The sequence below is a fragment of the Mchenga conophoros genome, linkage group LG15 (assembly GCF_057382185.1).
Source record: "Mchenga conophoros isolate Kocher_MC1m ecotype Shallow Benthic linkage group LG15, M_conophoros_male_GT1.1, whole genome shotgun sequence".
NCBI classification, from domain to species: domain Eukaryota; kingdom Metazoa; phylum Chordata; class Actinopteri; order Cichliformes; family Cichlidae; genus Mchenga; species Mchenga conophoros.
The window spans coordinates 12,330,458-12,355,276 of record NC_140540.1 but is presented as its reverse complement, the minus strand read 5'-3'; the positions used below and the strand labels follow the sequence as shown (position 1 = coordinate 12,355,276).

At 43.0% G+C, this 24,819-nt stretch overlaps 1 protein-coding gene across 2 annotated transcripts in view; it reads left to right on the top strand.

Moving 5' to 3' along the window:
• The window catches only part of syne1a (spectrin repeat containing, nuclear envelope 1a), a 142,346-nt gene that overhangs the window by 68,479 nt on the left and 49,048 nt on the right, over window positions 1–24,819 (top strand). For both annotated transcript variants that reach the window (XM_085247598.1, XM_085247597.1), the window contains exons 60-84: window positions 563–718; window positions 1,642–1,806; window positions 2,615–2,787; window positions 2,957–3,110; window positions 3,279–3,422; window positions 3,694–3,858; window positions 4,058–4,375; window positions 5,470–5,625; window positions 8,416–8,586; window positions 11,571–11,897; window positions 12,247–12,399; window positions 12,671–12,838; window positions 13,740–13,916; window positions 15,042–15,188; window positions 16,178–16,303; window positions 16,412–16,588; window positions 16,738–17,003; window positions 17,200–17,356; window positions 17,466–17,864; window positions 18,063–19,667; window positions 20,093–20,430; window positions 20,552–20,696; window positions 20,859–21,077; window positions 22,626–22,912; window positions 23,182–23,347. In XM_085247598.1, coding sequence (XP_085103724.1) covers window positions 563–718; window positions 1,642–1,806; window positions 2,615–2,787; window positions 2,957–3,110; window positions 3,279–3,422; window positions 3,694–3,858; window positions 4,058–4,375; window positions 5,470–5,625; window positions 8,416–8,586; window positions 11,571–11,897; window positions 12,247–12,399; window positions 12,671–12,838; window positions 13,740–13,916; window positions 15,042–15,188; window positions 16,178–16,303; window positions 16,412–16,588; window positions 16,738–17,003; window positions 17,200–17,356; window positions 17,466–17,864; window positions 18,063–19,667; window positions 20,093–20,430; window positions 20,552–20,696; window positions 20,859–21,077; window positions 22,626–22,912; window positions 23,182–23,347 — 6,459 coding nt within the window. The remainder of the gene's footprint in view (window positions 1–562; window positions 719–1,641; window positions 1,807–2,614; window positions 2,788–2,956; window positions 3,111–3,278; window positions 3,423–3,693; window positions 3,859–4,057; window positions 4,376–5,469; window positions 5,626–8,415; window positions 8,587–11,570; window positions 11,898–12,246; window positions 12,400–12,670; window positions 12,839–13,739; window positions 13,917–15,041; window positions 15,189–16,177; window positions 16,304–16,411; window positions 16,589–16,737; window positions 17,004–17,199; window positions 17,357–17,465; window positions 17,865–18,062; window positions 19,668–20,092; window positions 20,431–20,551; window positions 20,697–20,858; window positions 21,078–22,625; window positions 22,913–23,181; window positions 23,348–24,819) is intronic.

Sequence of the window (24,819 nt, the reverse complement as noted above, 5' to 3'; positions counted from 1 at the left end):
CTATTTTTATATTTATTCTGTCCCCCACTGTAGCACTTCTCGTCATTGCCTTTTGTCTGGTCCCTGCAAGCAATTACATTTCTTCCCACAGCACCTGAAGTACAATAAAACACACAGGCTTCAGTCTCTGAACTCATGTAGGGAAAATCCTCCTTACCCTTTAACATGTATACAACCCGTCTTTGGATTACGTTATCAGCCGTGTCTCCTGTGCCTCTTCTTTGCTGTGGTGTCTAACCTAATAACAGCATTTATATGTAAAAGTGAACATCAGGAGAAATACTGCTGATGCTCGTGTTCCTCTGTTTTTATCCATGTATTTTGATGTGCTCTAGTGTGTACTTGTGACATGTTAATCCCATATCCCTCCTCCTCTGCGCTTCTTGTGCCTCGTGTCTCTGCTGTCATGAAAAATGTTTTCTGTTGTTTCATTTTCACCTCTAATGGTGCTCACACACAACCATACTTTCCAACCCATCACTTTTTCTGTACCCTGCGCTCACCAACATCCAATTGCTCCGTCTCTGTTTTTCCACCACTTGCCTGCTTCACATCGGCTTAGTGTGTGCTGGAGGAGATGGCGTGTCAGGAGGTAGAGCTGGGCAGGCTGAGGGAAAGAGCTCATCGACTCTGGGAGGGACAAGCAGCCGGAAAGGGCTTCGTCCACAGAGTATCTCAGCTGTCAGCACAATACCTAGCCCTCAGCAACTTAACCAAGGTAACACCGCTCACGCCTTGTAACCTTATTTCTAGCCTTTCCTCTCTTTATGCTCTGCTTCTATCACAGACTGCTACAGTGTGCTGGAATGTGCCTTGCTTAACCCATGTGCTCTTGATAAACACTAAAGAGCTTTCTGTCCAGCTCTGGTGTTCGCTGTTTTGTTGTATGATCTGCCGTGTCATGGACTGCTGCCCCCTTGCACATTAGTCATGTCTCCAAGGGAAGACCTGGTTCCCAGAGTAATTTACCTGAGCTCAGTAATCTCTCTTACCTCTAAAACGCCCTTGTGCTTGCAGCCTCATCAGCATAAAAGGGCCAAGACTGTGCAGCGTACCTTTATCCACCAAAGCACTTCTGAAATGTCACAGCTGAAATGTGTCACTGCTTGAGAAGCTGACCTTTGTGGAGCTCTCATTAAAGTGGTCGCACTCGTATGATTAATTTGATACATCACAGAACAAAATATTACGCTGACCACAGAGCACCATTCTGTTACCTCGGGACAATGAGAGTACCCCGGCGATGATGAATGGGATTTATTTACTTTGCTGGCCAGCCAGTGAAGTGCTATTTTTAGGTCCTCTTCCATCCTAGACGTGGAAACAGGAATGAAAACACTTCAAAAATTGCCACCAGTTATTGAAGCTTTTACTTTCTGCGCTTTGCAGATCCACAGATGTTGCAGATGTATGAGTGATGACTGAAAACACAATGCGTTTTTTTTTCTTGTGCTATAACATGTGGGTGGGAGAGTCTCTAGAGATGTCTATCTGGGAAAACAAGGCTGTAATTTCAAACACGAACACAGAAAAATATGAAGAAACTGTTGTTGTTCACTGGAAACACGTGTAATGTTAAACTCTTTGGTAAGGAAAGACTTGAGGAGTATAGTCACATTACTCTACTTTAATATCTAACAGGACAAGGCATCCAGGATTGAGCGCATTGTAGGGGAACACCGCCTTTTCTCTGAAGGACTGAAAGAGCTCCAGGACTGGGTGTGTGAGGCTCAGCGGGTCCTCAACACCTGCATCTCCACCACTACAGACAAGGGCTTGTTGGAGGACCGGATGTTACAACTTGAAGTAAGGAAGGAAGACATGGATGGAGTTCTTTAAAGGGATACACAAAAAGTCCATTCATGCACATTTTCCTAGCAAGACTTTTCTTTGCTGGCCGCTAGGAACAAAAATGAGTATTCCCTATTAAGTTGGCGTGTGGTTGCTGTAGCTTGATTAAATTTGTTGCGGAGAGCTGTACAGATTGCTGTGGTCCCCTGCATGTTGCACACAAGATACCAAATTACCAGCAAACAGCTGCAACCAACAACCAAGCAGCAGTGTAATTTAAAAAAAAACAATAAGCCGTGAAAGTAATGCCTTACCGTTGAAACCAAGACAAGGTTCTCCATTTCTTGTTTGCGTCACAGGCTTCACAATTTCACAGCCACCTACCAAGAAGTTGTAGAGTGCTGGCAGATAAGTCAGTTTCCATGCAAGAAACGGAGGATTGCAGCAATCTGTTAGTGACCAAAGCAATCACAAGAAGGTTATCAGTCAGCACCGTCTTTACAAGTGATTTCACCCAGCGACAGCAGGAAACCTCCAGCTTCCACCGACTAGAATAGAGACTGGTGTTGCCCTGTTGCCGACCAGTCTCTAGGCCTGTGTGACTGAGCCCTCCCTGTAACTGAGATATTGTGTTTAAAATTTTCAGAAGTAAACATTACACAGGCTTATTTTACAAACCATGCAACTGCAGATTTCTGACTTGACACAAGTTTTATCTGTAGATATGTTGCATCTATTTTAATGGTTTAGAAAGAAACAGGGCGAGATGCATTTTACCCTTTAGAGAGTTATTTTCTGTCTGTGTGTTCACCTCTATCTGTAGGCCTTACTAACTGCCCGTCAGGAGAGGGAGATCCAGCTAAAAATGCTCTTGACGCGGGGAGAGGCAGTCCAGAGGAACACTTCAGCTGAGGGAGTCCCGGTGATTCGCAAACAGATCCAAGACCTCAAAGACTCGTGGGACTCACTGCTGTCTGCCTCAATCCAGTGTAAAAGGTGAGCATGGGGCAATTAATCTGTCAGTCTTTGATAAATGGGACTGGGAACTGCCTAGTTTCCCTTGATGGATTTCTGCTAGTTGAAAGGTTAAAGGGATTATTAGATTTAGCTGTTCAGAATCTTGTTTGTTCCCTCTGTGCTAACTTTGCCTTATTTATGGTCACAGTCAGCTGGAAGGTGCTCTGTCGCAGTGGACCAGCTATCAAGAGGACGTGGGTCAGTTTATGCAGTGGATGGATCGGGTTGAAGAGACGCTTAGCTGCTCAGACAGACAGTACTCTGAGATGAGAGACAAGACTGCTAACCTGGGAAAGACCAAGGTATCAAATGCCACTGTAGACTATCCAAACTCTGTATTTAGATTAGCCTGACTGTAATTTTAATTTAATTAAAATTTTAGCCATTTATCCGCTTTAGATTCATGCAGTTACATTTATACCTCAGAGCATCCCAGTTGCAATGATCTATGGGTTCTCCTTTCTTTCCAGCTTCTCTATGAGGAAGTACTGAGTCATAGCAGTCCTCTGGAGACTATTGCCACAAAGGGTTCCAATATGACTGAACACCACACGACACAGCAGGAGGTGCAGCAGCTGCAGTGTAGATACAACTCCCTCAAAGAAAAGGCTAAGGTGCTTACTCAGAACATACGGCTTCATTTTTTCCTCTGCAGGCATTTGAATAATAACCGAATAGTTTGAGTGTATTTCTTTAAAAGCTTGCTTCATGCTTTTTCAGAAATTAATTATTATTAATTATATTCCCCAAAATACTGAAGGGCATGAACTTGTTGAAAATTTTACTGACTTGCCTAATAATTATTGTAAAATCATTACACATATTTCTCTTTGAGCTTGAACTGCTTTCATCCATTAATGTTTGCGTCTTGTTTATTTTTTGCAGAATGCAGTCAGCAAGGCCAAGGAGCTGGTGCTGGTGCATCAAGAGTATCAAAGGGGGTTACATGTGTTTGAGGACTGGCTGGAGAAGGAGCAGGCCTCTCTGGCCTCATTGTCCCATCCAGAGGGAAACGTGGATACACTTGAGAATACACTGCAGCAGCTACAGGTAGAAACACTGTGGAGTTTTATGTCAACTCTATATGGTTATGATCAGAGAAGAGAATAGCTGCAAACTTTTAACCCTGCCTACGCATAGTCGTATTTTTCAAAAGTAAAGCACCTAACACCTAACCCTTTCTAAATGTTTTAAGTCTTCAGTGACCTCCAGTATTTACTTTGTTCTTGACTCTTCATTTTCTTCACAGAACCTGCAGGAGCACTGTTCAAATGGCCAAGCCTTACTCTCCGCTGTGCTCACCAGCAGAGAGAGAGTAATCCCCTGGGGTATACCTCAGATCGAGGACCGAGCCCTGGACACCGCTCAGCGAGAGTGGGCGGCCTATCAGAGCCGTCTAAAGGAGACTCAAGGCCAGCTGCACTCAATGCTGACCCGACTGAGGCAGATGGGACATAAATTCCTGAGCCTGGCACAGTGGCTGGAGGAGATGGAGAGGGTAGCTAATATCAGAAGTAATCGGAGGTCAGACGCAACCACCAAGCAGATTCAGCTGAAGAAACTCCAGGTGAGAAAGAGGCCTGATTGCTGCAGTCCATATAAGATACAGGCCCTTGATATTTCATGCAACTGTCAACACTGTAAAGCTCAAAAGGGAACAACATACTGTCTTATTAGAAGAATTTATTTTTGGGGGCCAGGATGTAGAGACTTCAGGAAGCTACTTCCCCCAGCCAGGAAATTGTTTAGCGATACCCATCCATCTATTTTCTTCTGCTAATCCAATTCAGGGTCGCTGGAGGGGCTGGAGCCCATCCCAGCCACCATATGGAATACCATAGTTTAATAATATTTCAACAAATGTTTTTTTTTATTTCACTGGTCACTTCAGTCAGAGGTACCTTCTGGTTATACTGAAAACCAAACAGAAGAATATCAAGCTCACAGTTTCGTGATTTACATTTCAGGACACAGAAGAAGCAAACTAACCTAAAAACACAGCCACACATGCAGTAAGCTGTGAAGCATTGTGTCACTTTATACTACAGCGCATCACTTTGTCATGTTTCAAATAAAACAGCAGTATTTCCCATACTTGGTCTCCTCCCTCTGGAGCATGCTTCCTGCCACTGTCAGGATGCCAAAGAGTCTCAGTATTTTCCTTCCTTGCATTTACACACACACACACACACACACACACACACACACACACACACACACACACACACACACACACACACACGTTGGGGATTCATATCTTGTGGGACATAATGCTTTCCCTAGCCACTTACCCTAACCATCAAAAAAGAAAGTCTAAACCTAACTCTTACCCTAAACCTGACCTTAACCCAATTGCAACCCTGACACTAAGTGTCCACTAACTCCATTTTTGAGTCTCAAAAATGCCTTCAAAGTTGTGGGGACTGGGATTTTGGTCCCCATAAGGGCTGTCGGTCCCCACAAGTGTAGTAAAATTCCAATTTTTGGTCCCCATACACACACACACACACACCCTTCTGTCCTTCTAGGCCCTATATTGTTTTGCTTGTAATGCGTTTTCTGACACCTGGCTTTTAAATGAACTTTGCTGACATATAAATCATCTATAGCTTTGGCAGTATGTAACTAAAATATTAAAACTTATGTGTCCCTTGTGATCAGGGGTGTCTGGAGGCAGTGCTCACACGGCAGAGTGAAGTCGATGGACTTTCATCTTTAGCCCAGGAGGTTCTGGAGGAAACTTACATCAGCAGTCGTATCAGTGTTACGGCCACTCAGCTCACTGCCCGCTACCACTCCCTGCTGCTCAACATACAGGTTTGGCGCTCTTGATTATCTGCAGTTTAATATAATAATATTGCCTTTATATTCAGTTAATGGTGCTTTGCATTTTCAGAGATCCTTTATCTATTTAACAGTGAGCCACATGAGGGGTTTGTTGTGGTGTTTTCAGCGTTTGTGGTGTTGCTAACCCAGTTGTTCCTCTGTTGCTCCAAATGTACTCAGGAACAGTGTGATGTCACAGTTGTTTGTTTGTTTGTTTTTATTTAACACCATTTCACAAACACAGTCCCCTCAAGATGTTTTATATTGTAATGTAAAGGCCCTACATTCCTGCATGTATTTATATTTCTGCCTTTGGGCGCACTTTGCCAGTTCATGCATTTCTTCACTCACAGATTCTGCTTCCATCTCGGTTTCACCTGATTTACCCCGACCACTTAAGCTCCCAGCACGGTACTGCTTTTGTAGCGTGCAGGTGTTACACTGAGCTTTGCAACCCACATCAGTATGTTGTAGATGTGTGCTGTCACTTGAGGGCAGTGTAGAAAAACCTGCGTACTACAATGTGGACTGCTTTTGTTCATGTTTGTGCTAAAGTTGTTCCTTCAGTGTCGCCCTTGCAGCCATGAAATCAGAAGTCATAATAGTCAAAGAAGTTCTTTGCAGTGAACTAAAACTGAGCATCAGAAGCAACCATTGTCTGTGCTTCCATTCAGATGTTTATTACTCTGGGTTTATTATTATCACTGCCTTTCCTGTTCAAGCAGAGTTTGAACCAATCAGCATTCTGTCTACACATAGCTTCATTACCGCTGCAGAAGTATAAATCACAAATGTCTCACCTGTTCCTGTTTTCCTTATTTGTTCAATATTCATAAAGGCTCAATTTCAGCTGCTCTTTTCTCAGAGCCACCATGCCTGGTGACTGTATCTGTTACATTGCTTACCTCTAATTCTCCATTGTCATCACAGCTTTTTAAAACACTTCACCAGATTTTCTTACCTGCTTCTTTGGATCCACCCTATTGCCTACACTGCCAGCCTTGATATGTAAATGTGTAAACAAGACCTAGGTGTCATTGTGAGTTTAATAAATAAAAAGAATTAAAAACAAGCTGGCTGCAGGTTAAAAAAAAATTTGCGTTACCATCTCAATCATATATTTTAGAAAATGTGAATTTTTCATGCATTGCCTCTGGGGTCTCTTCCCACAGTGTGTTTTTCACACATGATTGTTCTCCCTCACTGTGGAATTTACTCCTGGGAGAGTTTTGACTTTGTTTCTGTAACACCCCATTGAAGTAGCTTTGAGAGTTATCCGTGTTACCCCTGCCGGGGTTGTTCTGTATACTCAGATCCAGCCTCTCTATTTGTCTTCTCCTCTGGGTTGAGGGGGGGGGGGGGACTAAAGGAAAATCAATGGGGCTCTGCTGGTCTGGAGCTAAGGCTGTAATTAAACGCTACAGAAAACAATCTCACACCCTGCACCAGGAGTGGAAAAGCTTTGCCTGCACTGCATTGATTTTTTTTTACACCTTCAGTAACACATCTGAGTGTGCGTATGTGCGCATTTGTCCCCCTTTACTCCCTCACTTTTGTTTCTCCACCTCCGTACAGCCCACACCCTTCCTTTCCTGCTAAAATTGTCTCACATATGCATATACTTTACAGTCGTGCCTACACACATATGCAAACACATAACATCCCTCTCAAACTGTGGATGCCTGTAATTATACCGTGTGAAGTGTGGGCCATATGGGCTTGAGGTGGGAAGCTGTTACCTCTGGCTAGTCAGAAAAGGTGTGCACTCAGCACTATCAGCTAATTGGAGCTCCTCACCACAGGATTTGCAAGTTGAGTGAATAATGTGTCAAAACCTGCAAGAAACCCTCTCCATCCTCACGGTGTTATCGACTCAGAATATCAGTCAAGTGGATAATGCGTCAAAAGCATAAAAACCCACTCCTCCTTGTAGTGAAGCTACTGACACTGAGCAGATGAAAGAGTAGAGGGGAAACGGATATTTTCTGTTTTGATGGCTGATCAGAGAGCTTGTGGTCCTTGGTGACTAATGTTAGACTGCTGCTGGGGCAAAAATCACACCTTCAAAAGGAAAGGATACAGGCAGTGTTTTCTAGAATTACCCCAAAGAAATATAATGTTAGACTTTGAAGAGTCTCACCAATAATTCTGACATATGAAACACGAAATCTGTTTTGTTTGTGTTTTTGTCATTTATCCTCAATTTATATTTGACCTACAGCAGTCGACTTAATATTTCCGGGAAGGACTAATGTTGTTTATGAAAGAAAGGGAGGTTTAAGACATTTATATGACGAAAATGGGTGGTTTTAGCCTGTTGCTTGCCATGTATAATTCAACTTTTTGGGATATAAATTAGATGTTCCAATAGGATGCTTTCATAAGGTTTTAAGTCAATAAAGACTAAAAAACAGGTAATTAAAAGCCATCCATAATTCACCTTTTGTGGATATAGGGTAGATGCTGTGGTAAAAAAAAGAAAGAAGAAGAAACATACTTTAACATAACGTTATAGGTGCATGAATGGAAAAAATAGGTATTTTTAGCCCATTGCTAGGCAACATGATGGATATCATAGTATCTGATTTCGATAAGTCCCTTCAGGGGTTTCAGATCTATGTGTGTGCCAAGTTTGGTTGCTCATCTCCTGATCGTCTAGACAGAGTTTTCAGGCAGACAGAGCTTTTATGTATCATAGTAAGATATTTATCCTCCTTAAAAATCCAAACTTAACATTTCTGGAACTTTTTTCTTCTGACCTTCGATTTAATCTACTTTCAGGACACCATCAAACAGCTACAAGAGGAGCTGAGGAGCATTGAAGAGACAGAGAATCTTTGCAAGTCCTTCACCGAGTGGCTTGGCTCGACTCTGAAAAGCTTCACAGCATTAACTGACACTTCTGAACCTCTAGACCAGGCGGCCATGGAGAAGAAGATGAAAAAACTAGAGGTATGTTTATTTAGTTTCACTGTTACATTTCTAAACCTCCACGGTTTAGACCCAAAGTGATGCATTTGGATAGAAGGTGCAGCGGTGCACCTAATGCACCTCCCTGAACTGTTTATGTCAAAGAATTTGAGCACAAACTCATATGAATCCAATTTCACAAGCCAGCAAACAAATCCTTTGTGCAGTTTTCTTTGGCAGCTGCAAAATGGCCGGTAAAATATGCATAGGCTTCCTGTAAAACTTGAAAAGCGTTCATTGTTCGTATAATATTTGGACAGCGCTCTCACCTAAGAGAAAATGACTGCAGCACTTTCTCTTATGTTCATTTCATCAAATTGGCTTTTGAGGGAGGTAGCCCTGCTCAGAAATGCACACACTGTAAAAAGAGAATCACCACTATAGTTTGCCTGGCATAGTTCAAATCGAGTGTGTAGAGGATTGGGTGAGAATGTGTGTATCGATCGGCTCTTTATGAAGACAAAGCGGGTGCTGCTTTAGAGGAAGCGTGGTAGCAGGGGGAGACCTCCCACTGTGTGTAAGAGGATGAAGAAGCGCCGGTGTCAGGAGCCTGCTGGCACAGACACTGTAATTGATGCAGTGCCCTTACTGCTTCAATACACACACACACACACACACACACACACACACACACACACACACACACACACACACACACACACACACTTCTCTCCTCAAACACTCGTTTCATATCATAAAACCCATCCAAAGTGCTAACTAACAAGCTGCAGCAAACCCATGAGTCCTCGCGCATTTTTTTTACTTCTCCATCGCTATATCTCATTTCTCTTTGTCTTCTTCACATACATCCAGAACAGCCTTAACACACACACACACCCGCACACCAAACATAGATGTTTACAATAGATCATCTGGTGCAGTCTTTGCAGTAATCCGTGTCTGGGATCGATGCTCTGTCTCTGCGTATGCACTGAAGACATGCTGCCACCACATGTGTCCTTCCAGCACTGCATATAACACACGAGCGCTTGCTCATCTCCTGCAGTGAGAGCTACAGGGCTGTTCAGTGAGCAGGGATGATTATGCATCGACACAAAGACCAGTAATCAATAGTTGTGTCAAGGGCCATTAGTTGGATTTGGACTTTATTTGATACTGTCAAAGTGTGAGTCATACAGTAATGATGGACTACCTCAGTTGTAAATGTGCTGTGAATTCATTGTACATATCGTGATCATGTAGAATGTAACATATAATTTAATTTGTCCCCTTCAACTGAAGCGTCTCTGTAGTTTTCTTTGACAAGATTTATTTTGAAATGACTGGCTCGTACAAACATGTAAACAAGGCAAAATGCAAAATAGAAAAGGGTTAGTTCTCATTAATAAGCACCCCCCCCCCCCTCCTTTCTCCTCCCTCCATAATTTTTAATTTCATTCGCATTTCATAAATGTTCAAGGTCATATCCTCCCCAGAGTCCCTGATGGTTTCTGATGCACACAGTCAGAGTTTTTTCCCCAAAGGTAAAGGTAAATCGCCCCATTTTTTAATTCCATATTTGTAACTGGGAATAATGAATGCATTTAGTTTAGCACAGAAATTGACATATGCTTCTTAATTAATTTGAACAAAATTTTGAGCTATGCAGAATTAAACATGCTCCTTCTGTTCTGTGGTTTCGCTGCTTTTCATGCACTGACGGCAGAGACTGCTAAACTGCTTAAAGGGTCATTTTTGTAATGTCCTTCCCCTTCTAGTAGGTAATGTAACTGCTAAACATGGTTGGCAGATCCATAGTAGATGCAGTGCAGTAGATAAAAGAGCCCAGGCACTGATGCAGAATCACCAGTTACAGCAGGTGGACAAGGAACTTGACTGGGATAATTGGGTTGACGTGCTATAAGACAGCTACAGCAGAAAGGGCATGATGTCTTTAAGACCTGATATACATTGTTCACAAGACTGTACTGCCTTATGCTATATGGAAGCCGTAGAATTATTAAATTATATGAGCCTATGCAAGTTTAAAACCTTACGCTGATAACTTATTTGATGCAAAGACAGATTGTGAGCACCAAATTCTGATCATTCTCTTAAGTGAAGTCACTGATTATTTCAGATTCTGGAAGAACAAAATCTTGCAACTTTAATTCAACATGTAAACAACCACCGCTGCTGCTAAGATGGAAAACTGATATCAGGTGTGAGATGAAGAGGCAATAATGAGTTTTTCAGCACTAAATCTAAAGTGCTGTAACTGCAATTACTGCAGATTTCTTCTTTTAGCTCTTGGTAAACACAGAGAACTATATGAAATTGAAATGTAGTCAGTGTCGCTCATTAAAGCCATAAAGCGTGAACGCCATTACTCGAGTGACGAGCGAGCCTGGAGCATCACATTAAGCGGGAAGCATGGACGTGTGCAGACAGACGCGGCTCTTGTTATATTATATTACCAACAGCCATAGCTGGAGATCCGGGATTGCTGAAGTGAGAGGCAATAACAGACTGATGATGAAAGCTAGATGGCATCCCATAGAGTGGAGGTGTGAGTGTGTGTGTGTGTGGCATGTTATGGTTGCCCTGGAAACCCTGCAGCTACTTGTGCCTGTTAAGGGCCTGTTATAATTGGGTCCTCCTTTCATATTATTCACTGTGGTTTCTCCCCAACATGACCTCCCAGTCCTCTCCACATCGCACCATGCAGGTGTCAGCCTACCCGATGAGTTCAAAGCTTTTCAAATGCACTGTAAGGCTTGTCTGGGTGACTGGGACAGCACCGGAGGTGAAGGACAAGGGAATCAGTGATCTTGTATTGAATGCCAGCCTCAAAGTCAGTGAAGCTATGATATAAATCTATTTTATCCAAGAGGATGATTTACTCTTTTCTTTCATTCAGTAGTGTGTAAACTGCCTTGGCTGAAGGTCAGTTAGTAACAAGCAATGGTGATAACACAGTAGCAGGACCCATGGTGAGCTCTATTCATGCTTTCTCTTTCTCCCAGAGTCTCCAGTCTGAGCTCCAGCACGGTCACAGCTTCCTGAAATCACTTAGGGAGCGAGCAGAACAGGCGGCAGGCTTCCTGAATGAATCTGCAGCTGAAAGTTTAGGAGGAGAAGTAGAGGCGCGTCTTTCCCAGCTGGAGGAGTTAGCCGGAGGCCTCAGGCAGGAGCGCAGCTTCCTTGAGCGGGCATTACTGCTAGCTAAGGAGTTCCAGGACCGGTACAAGGCTCAGGCTCAGTGGCTGGTGGAAACCAAGGCTTTGCTTCGTACGCCAGTGGAGCCCAAGGCTGAGCTGTATCAACGCAGAGCACAGCTGACTAAGTATAAGGTATAGTATAAAAAAAGTGAGGGGGACATCTGGATTAATTTTACACTAAGTGATTTTTTTCTCTTTGGCGAATTCAGCAAGACTAATATTAGCATAATGAACCACATGAGTGACCTTGCATGTCTGAAAATTAACTTTAAAAGTAGATTTGCTTTAAATAATTGCTGACCATTTTCCAGAGTCATAATGACAGATGCTTATTGGCTGCTTTAACAGCAGTTGGCATTAATAAGTAAACCCTATTAATAGTAAACTAGATTAAAAAAAAAGCTTAACATCTAACGCCACATAGCATACCCTATTGTGCGGAAGATACTGAAGATAAAGCTTGTCTGTTTGTGTGTTTTAGGCTCTGTTGCAGATGGTTCAGTCCCATGATGGAGCCATCAAGTCAGTGCTGGAAAAGGGCGACGCTCTACTTTCCTCTGTCCACTACCCCTCCATTCGAGATAAAATAAGCAAACTACAAAAGGACTACACTGGACTTTGTAATACTGCCTTGGTGAGAAGCTGTACACAGATGACAGTAGTTCTTTTTGAAAAAGAGGACAAACTAATGTACTTTCCATGCAGGCAGAGCAGCAACTTTGGAATCAGCTTCACATAAATTAAGTGCATGTACATGCATGTGGATGTTTCTAAAAAGTTGTGTAAAACTAGCTTCTGATAAAAAACAAAACACTGTTGCTTCTCAGTGTCAAAGAAGCTTTCCTGCCCAGCTGTTGCATATGCATTGTCATCAGTATAGTTTGTCTGTGAACTGTGTGGCCCAGGCTCATGTGGAGAATTTGGAAGGCCAGGTGAAGGAACAGGAAGCTTACCACAACGAACTCCAGGAAGTGGAGCGCTGGTTGCTGCAGATGTCCAGCAGGATGGTGACCCCTGATCCCAGTATTAGCGGCAGCCTGGAGGCAGCCACTCAACAGCTGGCCAGACACAAGGTACCCAAATAAAATATTTCACTTTTGCTGTTTTTGGACTTATTGGTTGTATTTAATGACAAATCGCCTTAATTGGGGGACAAAAATGATCCCCTGTGGCCTGTACTACTACTTGATGTTTGTTTTATTTGATGTTAGTGTCATCATCATTTGAAAGGGTTTTGTTGCATATAGGATGCCAGGGTTACTGTCTTCTCAATAAATTTTACTTATGCCTCTTTTACACATGGGCACATACATATACATATACATATATATATAATTCCCTTCTTACCCCAGCGGGCAGTCTTTATCCTTGAAGCTTGGGTCCTCTGCCAGAGGCCTGGGAGCTTGAGGTTCCTAGGTCTGCGCTCTTCTGGACAGAGATCTCAGACGTTGTTCCTGGGATCTGCTCAAGCCGCTTGCCTAGCTTGGAAATCACTGCACCTAGTGCTCCAATTACCACTGGGACCACTGTTGCTTTCCCCCCTACACATCTGGTCCCTTCTGGGGATCCTTGGGGTTCCCCGGATGGGACTAGTCCCTTCTGGGGAACGTCCGGCTATCCCAGTGTCTCCCATCGATATACTGCTCAGACCTCATTTTGCTGGGCATAAGTGATTGGCATGGTGTTTGGGTTTGGCAATAATAGTGAATTTTACGACAATTAATTTGGAAAAATATCAGACTTTTGCTTTGGACATGAAACCATAAGTAATATATTAATAATGAAATGTTTTCTTTTAGTAGGTTCAGTCTAAATGTTTAACAGATGCTGGATTTAGTCATCATTTAATCCAGACAGTTTAATAGCTCTTTGTGGTCACTCTGCTCAAATCACAAATGTACAAGCTCATCTGCTATTATATCTCCACTGGAGATTCTCTCATAAAATCCTACGTGGTTACTTTATCCTCCACAGGCCATCATGGAGGAAATTGCAGGGTTTGAGGATCGCTTGGCAGGCCTGAAAGAGCGAGGAGACCACCTGATGGAAGGCTGCAGTGACCGTGTGCAGAGCAGGCTGAGACAGCAGGTCCAGGCACACCAGCAAGGCACCAGAGACAGCTACTCTGCCATCTGCAGCACAGCGCAGAGAGTGAGTGAGGAGGAGGAGGAGATGGAGAGATGGAGGGAGGGAGGGAGGGAACGTGGAGGAGAAGGGAGGGAGTTGTGGGAAGCTGAGAAAGACAGATAGTCTGTCTGTCTATGGAGCAGTGAAATGGTTAATACACATTCATGAAGTAATTCTTGGATGTCCTTTGGACGAGACGTGCATGCACAGAAACGCATGGTTTAGATATCAGTTCCGTTAATATTCCAACAGATTAGACAGCAACTTAATCCTAAATCATTCTGACACTTAAACCCATCTCTTAAGACAGCCCTTTACTGCCAGCGTAGAGGGCACAACCAATTAGTGCTGCCAAAGTGGAGCTCAACAGCAGCCGTATGCGGACAGACCCCACCGGCCAAAATCACTAACTCAATCTCGCCATATTAATCTCCGTGTATCCCCTGTCAGCTCCACTTTTTCATGCTTGAGCCAAAAATGATCACACACCACCATTCAGCGAATCTGGCGAGCCCCCATAATCCAGCCCCACTCTGTCATTTTGGCATCGTCTGTTCTGTCATCATAGCTCACCTCCCAAGACACTACCTCCACCACCACTCACACATCCAATCTGGCATTGTGTGATCCAGCCACACTTTACCACTACACTGCTGGCTTCTCTACAACTGCGCCTCAAGTGTTACGATGGCTGCCAACTGTGTCCCAGCGCAGCACAGCTCTAATATCCTGCCTGCCACTTGCCACCATGCCAGCCTTCTAGCCTTTGCCAAATACATTGGGCATTTTGCCAGTAGTTGCCCCCCGTTATTCCTCTCTTTCGGGTTCTCATATTAACACTGTCAATCAGACCTTGCTGTTCCGCTCTCCCCTGGAAGGCATGGACGCCTCCACATTCAACACCTGTTAAATATAACAATGAAAAACTGCCTAATCATTTGGGTTTTAATCTGTCATTGTGTTTGGCCATAGGTTTTGACTTCAAAGCATTGTAGCACTGTGTCGTCTACCAACAGTTCGTTGTTTTCACTCCGTGTTCTTGCATGTGTTTATTCTGCTACTGTTGGTAAAACAGAAAACATTTAAATGGTTTGCCATGCAGAGGTGCGTCAATAGGAGCACTTATATTTAGCTTCTTCTGTATTACAGGTGTATCAGAGTCTGGATCATGAGTTACAGAGACATGTGAGTCTGCAGGACACACTGCAGCAGTGCCAGACGTGGTTGAACTCTGTGTCAGAAGAGCCAGAGCCTCCTACACATCCTTCTTTCAGCCTCGAGGAGGCTTTACAGCAGGTTAGTAACCATACATACATAAAGTAAGTATTAGGGATGGGTATTGATAAGATTTTCACGATTTCGATTCCATCTTCGATTCTGTTTAACGATTCGATTCTTTATCGATTCTCTTATCGATTCTTATTTTTAAAAAAGGAGAACACTAAGGTCGATTAGCTTAGAACTTTGTTTTATATCTTCTCTTTGAACAAGATAGAAATTTAGGAGTAACATGGCCTTACAAACCCAACCGTGAGATCTTAAGAGATCCAGCCTACGGCTCTTCAATGGGGTGTCACAGGGTCCCCAGGAAAAAAAAATGTAAATGTAAAATAATAAAATAAATATTCTTCTGTAGCAATAACAAAGTATAATATAAATTATTCTGTAACAATTACACAAGAATATCCAGTAATGTCTCTGCCTACAATTAAACACATTCACTTACCGAAAATCGGAGCATCTGCTGTGCAAGCCTTTGACCACAAACTTAGTCACTGCTCGTGACATTCGTCTATCCTGACCTGAAAGGAGACGCTACCGGTAGACTGCAGCGAGAACTGCCAGCATCTGAGCCAGACTCTGTCTGTCTCTCTCATCATGGTCACCTAAATGCACAGTAATGGCAGGTTTTGTAATAAGGCAGATCGCGCTAACATAATATGCACTGTTAGTTGATTATTTACCTGCCGCATTAACGGGAGAGGACGTGCAAACGTTACTGCTGCTGCTGGGTTGAGATTCACGAGTCCGGAGCGGAATTAAAAACATGACATTCATTATCTACTTTGCAAGTATTGCAAGTTGTTTGCAAGTATTGCAAGTTGCCCGGTTGTCATCCGTTCCCGTAAAGTATAATCAAACTTTTGAGCGTTTGAGCCGCTTCGGCGCCGTGTTTCCTGCCAGGTAAATGACGCTCCGCAACGTGGTGAGAGAGGATGTAGTGAGGATATAATATGCCCAACCAGTAAAATCAATAAAATTAATAGACAGCTATATACAAACAGGTGAAGCAGGAGCGGGCTCTGCAGGAGCAGGCTGGCACTTACCTCCAGCTTGTGTGCGCCACGTGTGACCTGTGTGAGCCGAGGGTGAGGGAGACCGCAGCAGCTATCCAACAGGTCAAACTGCAGGTCAGTTCACTTTAAGAAGCTTTTAAGCAAAAGAGTACAAGTTTCAGCATGCATGTTTATAGCTCATATACCCATCGTGAAATGACTGCACTTTATTGTTGTGTCTAGATTGAGGAGCGTATGCTGCTTTGTGAAGAGGTAGCCGACAGCTGGAGAGACATCGAGGAGCAGAAGGCAGATCTGGAGACCCAGCTAATAGAGACAGAGCAGCAGCTTCAGAACCTCACCAGGAGACCTGCAGAGCTGGAGCCTAAGATTGCACAGAACCAGCTGGACAAGGCCCAGGTTAGATTTTACTATTTTACTTTTTTTACATTTTTTTTTTACATTTTTTTACATTTACATTTTTCAAAGAGTTTTCTTTTAGCTAAAATCATACAATTTGAGTTGCTGCTCAGAATAATCCCAGAAACCAACTCTTATCTTTCTTCCAGGAGTTCCTGCAGCAGATTAAGGAGAAACAATCTGAGGTAACACGTCTGCATGAAGCCATCGGCAGGTTGATGGACGGACAGGTCTCTCCTGCCCTGGAGGAGATAAGGAGACTGAAGAAAAGCTGGATGGACCTGGGCCAGCGGGCTGAAGAGCTGGAAGCCCTGCGGGGGGAGGACATGCAGCGAAGTGGAGAGTACCAGGAGAGTGTTGTTGCTGTAGAGGAACTTTTCCATCAAGTATCCAGGGAATGGGACTACCTTGCTAGGTATCAGACTTTTTTGTTTTTATCAAGGCTGTAATGTCATTCTCTGCATGGCATCCACTTATGTATATACAGAAATAGCTATATATATGAATACACAACATAGTTTCATTAGTCTTTCTACCGCAATAGAGACAAAAGTTTACATTTTTATTACTATATCCCTGATGTCCCTTAACTCATGTATATATGTTACTAGGGCTGACACAGAGAGTACAAGTGAGCATCTAGAAGCACTCAGGAAGCTCGCCAGTGACCTAGAGGAGCAAAGAGAAACTCTGGAAGACTTGAGGGACCAGAGACAAGCTATCCTGCCTCGACTTAGCCTGCTAGACAAGGAGCTGGTCAAACAACAGGTGAGGACATTATTTTTTTCTATAACTGTATGTGTCCAGCAATATGCTAATGTGATCACACAGTCGAAGTAATATTGACACATTTTCTGGAAATATTGTATTTCATCAGGTGGGTCATCTGGAGCAGCGCTGGGCACAGCTGGAATCGCTGATTCAGCAGAAGATCCAGGACTCTGCGCAGATGCTAGAGGATCTTGCCCGAGTGGAAAATCAGCTGAGAGATGCCAGAGAGTGGGTGGAGGAGCAGCGGCCTGCCCTCACCTCTGCCCTGAAAACCAGCCCACCCCCCGATCTGGCCCAGAGTTTCCTGTTTGACCACCTGAGCGTATGTGTAGAGCTGGAGGCCCGTCAGCAGCTGCTCGGTCAGGCAGTGAAGGAAGCTCAAGCTGTGGCTTCCAGGCTGGGACTGAGTGAAAAGAGACGCCTGCAGGAGCTCGTTGAACAAGCCCAGACTGAAGTGGAGGCTCTCGGGGCTCGGGTTGCCCAAAGGAGGAAGTACCTTAGTAAGGTAACAGCTGGACTTATGATTTAGATTGAAAATAACATTTTAATTATGCCTTAACGGGGCTAATTATATCCTGAGCTATTAGTCTGGTGAAAGAAAAAAAAGACCCAAAGAAAAACCAGGTAGTCCAAGAAATAAATTCTGCTTATCCTGCCAAAGTCCATTTGTAAATAAATTGTGATGTTTCTGTCTTCCTCTCAGGCCTTCACAGAGAGGACACAGTTCCTTCAAGGCCTGGGGAGAGCATTATCTTGGATACAGCAACAGGAGAGGAAGGCCTTGATAGATGACCACATAGCACTTCTTCCTGAGGACCTGGCAAAGCAGGTTGCTGGATGTCGAGGTGTTCAGAGCAGCTTACGAGCTTATCAGAGGGAGCTGGCATCTCTCTGGGTACAAGGCCGCGATCTGGAGAGAGATGCCACTGACAAAGAGAGAGCAGAAACGCTGGCAAGACTTGAGGAGCTACAGTCTGCTTTTGAAACTGCTCTCCAGAGGACTACCCAGCGTCTTGCAGCCTTAGAGAAAGCCTTGACCTCCAGGAAGTACTTCCAGGTTGACCTAGACAAGACTTGTCAGTGGCTGAGACAAGCAGATGACATAACATTTCCGGAAATCAATTTAAGCACTGCTGATGATAGCTCGGATTTGCAGTCACAGCTTTCCAATTATCAAAATGTCCTAGAACAAGCTTCCGAGTATGAGAACCTCCTTCTTATTGTCCAAAGAATAGGTCAGGAGATCCTCCCTACTCTGAATGAGATCGACCATTGCTACCTGGATGAGCGGCTCAATGCCCTGCCACAGCAGTACAATGCCATCCTAGCTCTAGCCAAAGAGAAGAAAGACAGGGTCCAACAGATTATCCTAGAACGGAAAGAGTTCTGCACTTTCTTTGATATTACTCGTAATGCACTGGAGGAGCTTCAGGAGCAGTTTGACAATCTGGAGAAGCAGACTATCAGTATTGAAGAGGAGGAAGTTGTTAGTTTAGTTAATGAATACAGCAATATAAATGAAAGTTTAGTCCATATTAGCCCTGCTGTTAGAGAACTGCACGGGAAAAATGAGGGTTTCCTCAGTAAAGGTCAGCACTACAGAGCTGAGGAGACACAGCAGCTTGTGAGTCTCCACAACACACTGAAAAGGAGAATTGATCAGAAGATCAAACACTTACATGATTGCTTGGAAATACTATCTAAACACAAAGTAGTTTTTTCCAAGTTAGACTCAGAGTTACAGTCTGCTAAAGAGGAGCTGGTGAAATTGAAATCAGACAAAGAAGTAAGTGCCATAGATAAAATCTCAAGTCTTTATTTACTGCTGGAAAATCTGGATGGAGTGAACTCTCAGGCTGAAGAATGCAACCAACAGATGCAAAACCTTTGTCTTACGACTGATGCTGCTGCCTTTCAGGAAACTAGTCTGCAGCTCCAGTCGCTGCAGTCTTTACGATGTGACGCTAAGCGTTTCGTTGAAGAAAGCGAAACGACAGTCGCAAAAAATGAAGACTTCACAAGAGCTGTTGAGAAAGTGTTCGAGTGGTTGAGGACGGTTAAAGACAAAACGAAGGATCCTTTGACCTTTTCAGAGGTCAAAATTGAGAGGATACACGAGGAAGTGCGGAAACTGAAAATCAAGGAGGAAGAAGTGAAAAGTAGACTGAGGGTCGTTGATGTCTTGGGTGCACGAGAAAAGCAAAAGTACAAAAGCAGGAAAGCAACCGTTCCTTCCCATGTAGAAGAGAAACTGCAGGAGCTGGGAAGGCTGGGAGATGAAGTCCAACAAGGAATTTGTGCAAAACAAGTATGTAATTATGTTTGTTGATTGCTTTAATTCACCTTATAGCTATTTTCTGATAGTATTGTGACGTTGCACTAAATGTAATTGATATACATTTGGAAATGACTGCCTCAGTTATTGTCCACAGTATTCCTGAGCCATCATTCATGGTTTAAAGTTCTAAATGTTACTTTCAGTGTCATGTCCTCCCTCACTGTTAATATTAATCAACTTGGGGAGGTTAAAACATTTCAAATATATCCTTAGCATCTTCTTCTATAAAAACAAGACTACTGGTAAGTTTAAAAACAGGACATTTTTACACATTAACAGCAAAAATGTGGTTTAATGTTTAAACTGTGCCCTTCTCTATCAACTCATTTACATAGATAAAATCTTGTGGGAGGCCAGAAAAAGAAGTTAATTAAATCACCTTTTGCATATTCTAGCTGGCTGTGGATCAAGCGCTTTCCTTGGTCCAGAGGCACCACTTATCTCTGCAGTCCATGCAGAAATGGCTAGACTCCGCTGCGGCTTTGCTTCAGAGGGCCACCACAGGGGTGGAGCTCGAAAACCAAGCAGACTGTGCACAGGATCTGGAAGAAATTTTAGCTAAGGAAAAAAACTTCAAAACTGGTTTACAGGAGTTCGGGACTTTAGATCCCTTGCTGGTGGATTTTCTGGAGGCAGGAGTGATGAGTGGGCTCAGAGAAAAAGTAAACACAATGCAGCTAAGAAGCACCGAAGTCAAACAGCAAGTGGATACTTACAGAGAAGTGTTGGAGAGGTGTGTGCTATATCAAGTATACATATACAGTTTATATTTATTCCATATACCTAAAATGATGTTGTGCATAGTTTCTTTATTATGTCACCCATCATTGATGTTCAATCTGAATGTTTCTTAGATGTGCAGCTCTGTGGAGCTCCTTCCAACGTGAGAAAGAGACCGTGGTTGAGCAAATGAATGATTCAGAGGGCAGGATGGCCATGTTCACTACAGCTAAAGCTGTAAGCGCCCACCAAGCAGAAGACAAGTGTCAAAGATACAAGGTGGGTCACTGTGTCAGAGAAAAAGAGATTCTGTATTAGAAATTACAGAAATGATCTAGCCTTTCCCAGGGGTTGTATCTTTTAGTTTTGCATGATATGTTTGAGGAGAACATATTTATTAAACAGCTTTGTGTCGTATCTCTTATAACCTTTTGGTTCTAGTCACTGGTGGCGCATGTTGACCTGCTGGAAATGCCTCTGAATGCTTTGAAAGAAAGAGCAGCAGAGCTGGAGCAATTAATCTCTGAATCCAGCAAAGCTATCACCAGTCACGTTGTGTCGTCGCTATGGCAACGGTGGACCCATCTCCGCAGTGTGGCCCGAGCCCAGGAGAGGGCACTGGAGGACACTACTAGAGAGTGGAGGAACTTCAATGAGAAAGTAAGAGACAGTTTACCCGTGGGTTTTTGTGCATGTTATTGGTGTGGTGGTCCTCACGTATTGGCCTGCTTTCTGGGGAATAAAGAGCAGGTCCCCACACTGTAAATCGCTGAAGTAAACCTTTAGGGAAAAGGTTTACTTTAAGGTCCCAAATCATGAAAATGTGTTTTTATTAGCTTGAAGATGTAAAAAGTATAAATTTCCTTGTCACCGTAATTTTTCTAGCACTCTCCACAACTAGACCACCTTCTAGTTTTATAAACCACTGAAAACTGGATGATCAATGATTATAGACATATAGCTAATAAATGCAACACATCCTACTCTCTGACTGCTCGGTTTCTTTTAGGTGAATGTGAAAGTCCTAGTTAAGCACGCAACTCAGACTCTTTTTAAGTGTGGCTGTATCAGAACCTTGTGCACGGTCGATTTATTAGCTTTAGTGGATGATAGTTTGTACTTTGCCAGGTTGGTGAAGCAGACAGGAGTAGCAAGGAAACTAACTGGATCATATAAAAAATATTATTTTCAGAGTGGGCTGTGTTTATTTTATTACTTCTTTGCTTTACGTGATATGTGATGGCCTTTGCTAAGAGAAGACTTGTTTTATTCTGCTGTCAAAGGCACCAGACTCCATTGATAAAAACACTCATACTTTGCCGAACACAGAAGAGGCTGATCTGCCTCAGCTTGATCAGTTAGGTTATTTCTGTTATTGTGTGGCTTTTATGTTGAATCACCAGAGTCCCACTCTGACGGTCCGGAAACTTGCAGAGAATATGGGACATTTTAGGTTTGGATAAAGGTTCAGGTAAGACAAGCATTAGCTATGGCTGAAGCAAAAGTCAGACCCGAGTACGTCACAAGTCTTCAGTCTGTCCCTGTGTGGTCTCTATAATCAACCCTTCACTGGCGTCCAGTTAAGTCCCTGTTTATTTTAAGAATGCTGTGGTCCACCCACTTTTTCACTTTTTGTTTTGATGTTTTAGTGTTTTGTTTTATTTATAAAGGTGCTTTGTAAATAAAATATGACTTTACTTACTAACCTTCTGCAAAAATGCGTCTGCAAATTTGGGTCAAACACAGTAACCGCTGAACACCAGTTGGTGTGCAGTGATGTAACTCCAGGCTTTAGGCCAGTTGTTTCCTTCTGCCAAAACACTGTGTCATGGAGTGTTTTCCCGCCTTTTGACCTAATTTGTGTTTGAACGCTCTCTGTTTCCCATAAATACCCACAAGACACTCTTCCTAAAAAAGGAAATGAAGTCATATTGTAAGTAACTGTCACTTCCTCATATGTGGCACATTCCTGCTGTCCACTGTTTTTCTGTGGCCCCTTTGTTCAACTGGGCATGATGTCATCCTCTTTGTCCACTGATTCCTTTGACTATCACGTCTTGTCCCACATAAAGTAGACTGGCAGCAATCACAAGTGAAAACAGACAAAAATGTTAGTAATTATGTCTCCCAGCCCCTTTATTAAACCCACAAGCTCTACATGAAGCTGAATGTGGAGAATAATTCTGTAAATAAACATCTGTCCCTCAGATGGAGAAGGTACGATCGGTGTCCATAGACCTCCACGGTCGTGTCCCAGACAGCACGGTTGAGAAAGCAGCCACCAGGGCGGCGCTTCAGAGTCTCCTGGAGTACCATGACTCCTTCAGTCTGGAAGTGGAGAGGGAGCAGTCCATACTGGCTCTGCTGGGGCAACAAAGTTGCAGTCTTAGGGGAGAGGATGACAAGGTGGAAGTGATGGAGAAAAGCACTGAGAACGGACACAAGGAGACGCCGTGCTCACAGGAGATCCAGAGCATGCAGGCGCAGTATGACAGGTGAGATGACTGCTGCTGGGGCTGCTGACAGCCACTTTATACTCATAATGATTATTGCTATAATTGTTCAACTTAGGTAGGTGGATATTTAAGTTGTTTTACAGCCTCCTAGTACAAGGATAATGGGGCTACTTTTCAGTTTATCTTCATTTTTAAAAAGAGTTTCTGCTTTTTACCACTTAAATTTGTTTATAGTAAATGTAATAAATATCCCATTCAGACCGAAATGTGTTTGTTTATTTTGATCTTTTTCTTCCTTGTCTTGTCAGCCTTGTGTTGCAGGTGCGGGCTAGCAGGCATCAGGTGCATCAGGAATTGAGGGAGAGAGAGGAGGTTGAGAAAGAGCTAGGCTTAGTCAAAGGCTGGATCCAGGACACCCGAGGTTTATTGCTGAGTCCCACTGCAGACCTGGATTCACTGCTGCAAGAGCTAGAGGTAAAGGACTTACTAGTCTCACACATAAAGCAAACATAGTCTGACTTCAGTGGTGTTTTTTTTCTTGTTTAGACACAAATACAATGTATTAACATAATTAACAGATGTGATTATGTTTGAATGTGTGAGAGTAAAGCTATGGATTTACTTGTTTATCTATGTTCCTACCCTCACCTGTGGCAGCAAGCTGTTAGTAGTCATCAAAACAATGAGATAGTACATGGAAGTGGTAAAAATGAATGTCCTCTGAAGGGTCTCTGGGCTCTTCCTTAAAGTAAGAACAGTGGTCATTTGGAAGGGGCTCACAGTAGAGTCACTACTCTCCCAATTGAAAGGAGCCTGTTGAGGTGGTTCAGACATCTGAATAGGATTCCTCCTGGGCATATCCTACTAGAAGGAGGCCTCAAGGCAGACCAGGGACGTGCAGAGAGGTTTAAAGGGGCGGGTGCTCAAAGTTAAAAAGGGGCACATTGAACCATGCTGAATAACAACAACACACATTCATCAAGAATCTAATATGGGAAGGGCAGGGCTGTGTTGATCTGAGACTGTAGACATTAAAAAGTCCACAGGAGAGATGGTAGCTGATTAAACAAGTTTCATGAGATAATAACAAAATGCAAAGATTGGTGACAGCGCTTGGAACCATAAGGCAACGAAAAACTGTGACATAAACTCGGCTCTGCCTGTGAATCACTCTTTGCTTCTCTTCTTCCTTCCTTCCCATCATTTCATATATCACTCTCCACTTGCTGTCTATCTGAGAACAAGGCACAACTTGCTATTGCAATAAACTATAATCTAATTATCCACACCTAACAACTCTTGCACTTAATCTATAATAAAATGATGACAGCAAAATGTTATAGCCCTGCCTTTAGTAGCCTCATACAGCTCCTACTGTTTCCTCCTCATGTCCTTACCAGCCATGTCTGCACAATGTTATATCATGAGTAATATTTTTTTAAATCCAGCTAAATAAAACACACACATGCACACACAGTGACATTTTAGACCTTCTTCAGAATACTGTATATACTATGGGCATCCTTACATTATTATTTATTACTAGAGCTACAATAATAAAGCAATGAGGAGGGGGAAGTAATAAATATGAAATAATGTATTTATGATGATTCCATTTGTTTCACTATCCACTCTGTGCAGGGCAAAGCTTATTACATTTTTAAACTGTAGAGATACAATCATTTTACTGCTGTAAAATCCAACTTTTGTCTTATTTAAAATATAAATCTAATATAATCTGCTTCTTAATGTATGTTCTTTAAAATACAGCGTGTGTTTTTTAATATATTATAATTATAATAATTATTATGTGGACATGCATATTAGATCGTTTTTTAGTGAAATATAATCCCTCCAGAAAGGCAGGAAATGCCCAGAAACTTACTTTAAAACTAAATATGTTCCCTAAAACGGTGACAGAGCTACAGACCCATGACAGCCTTACA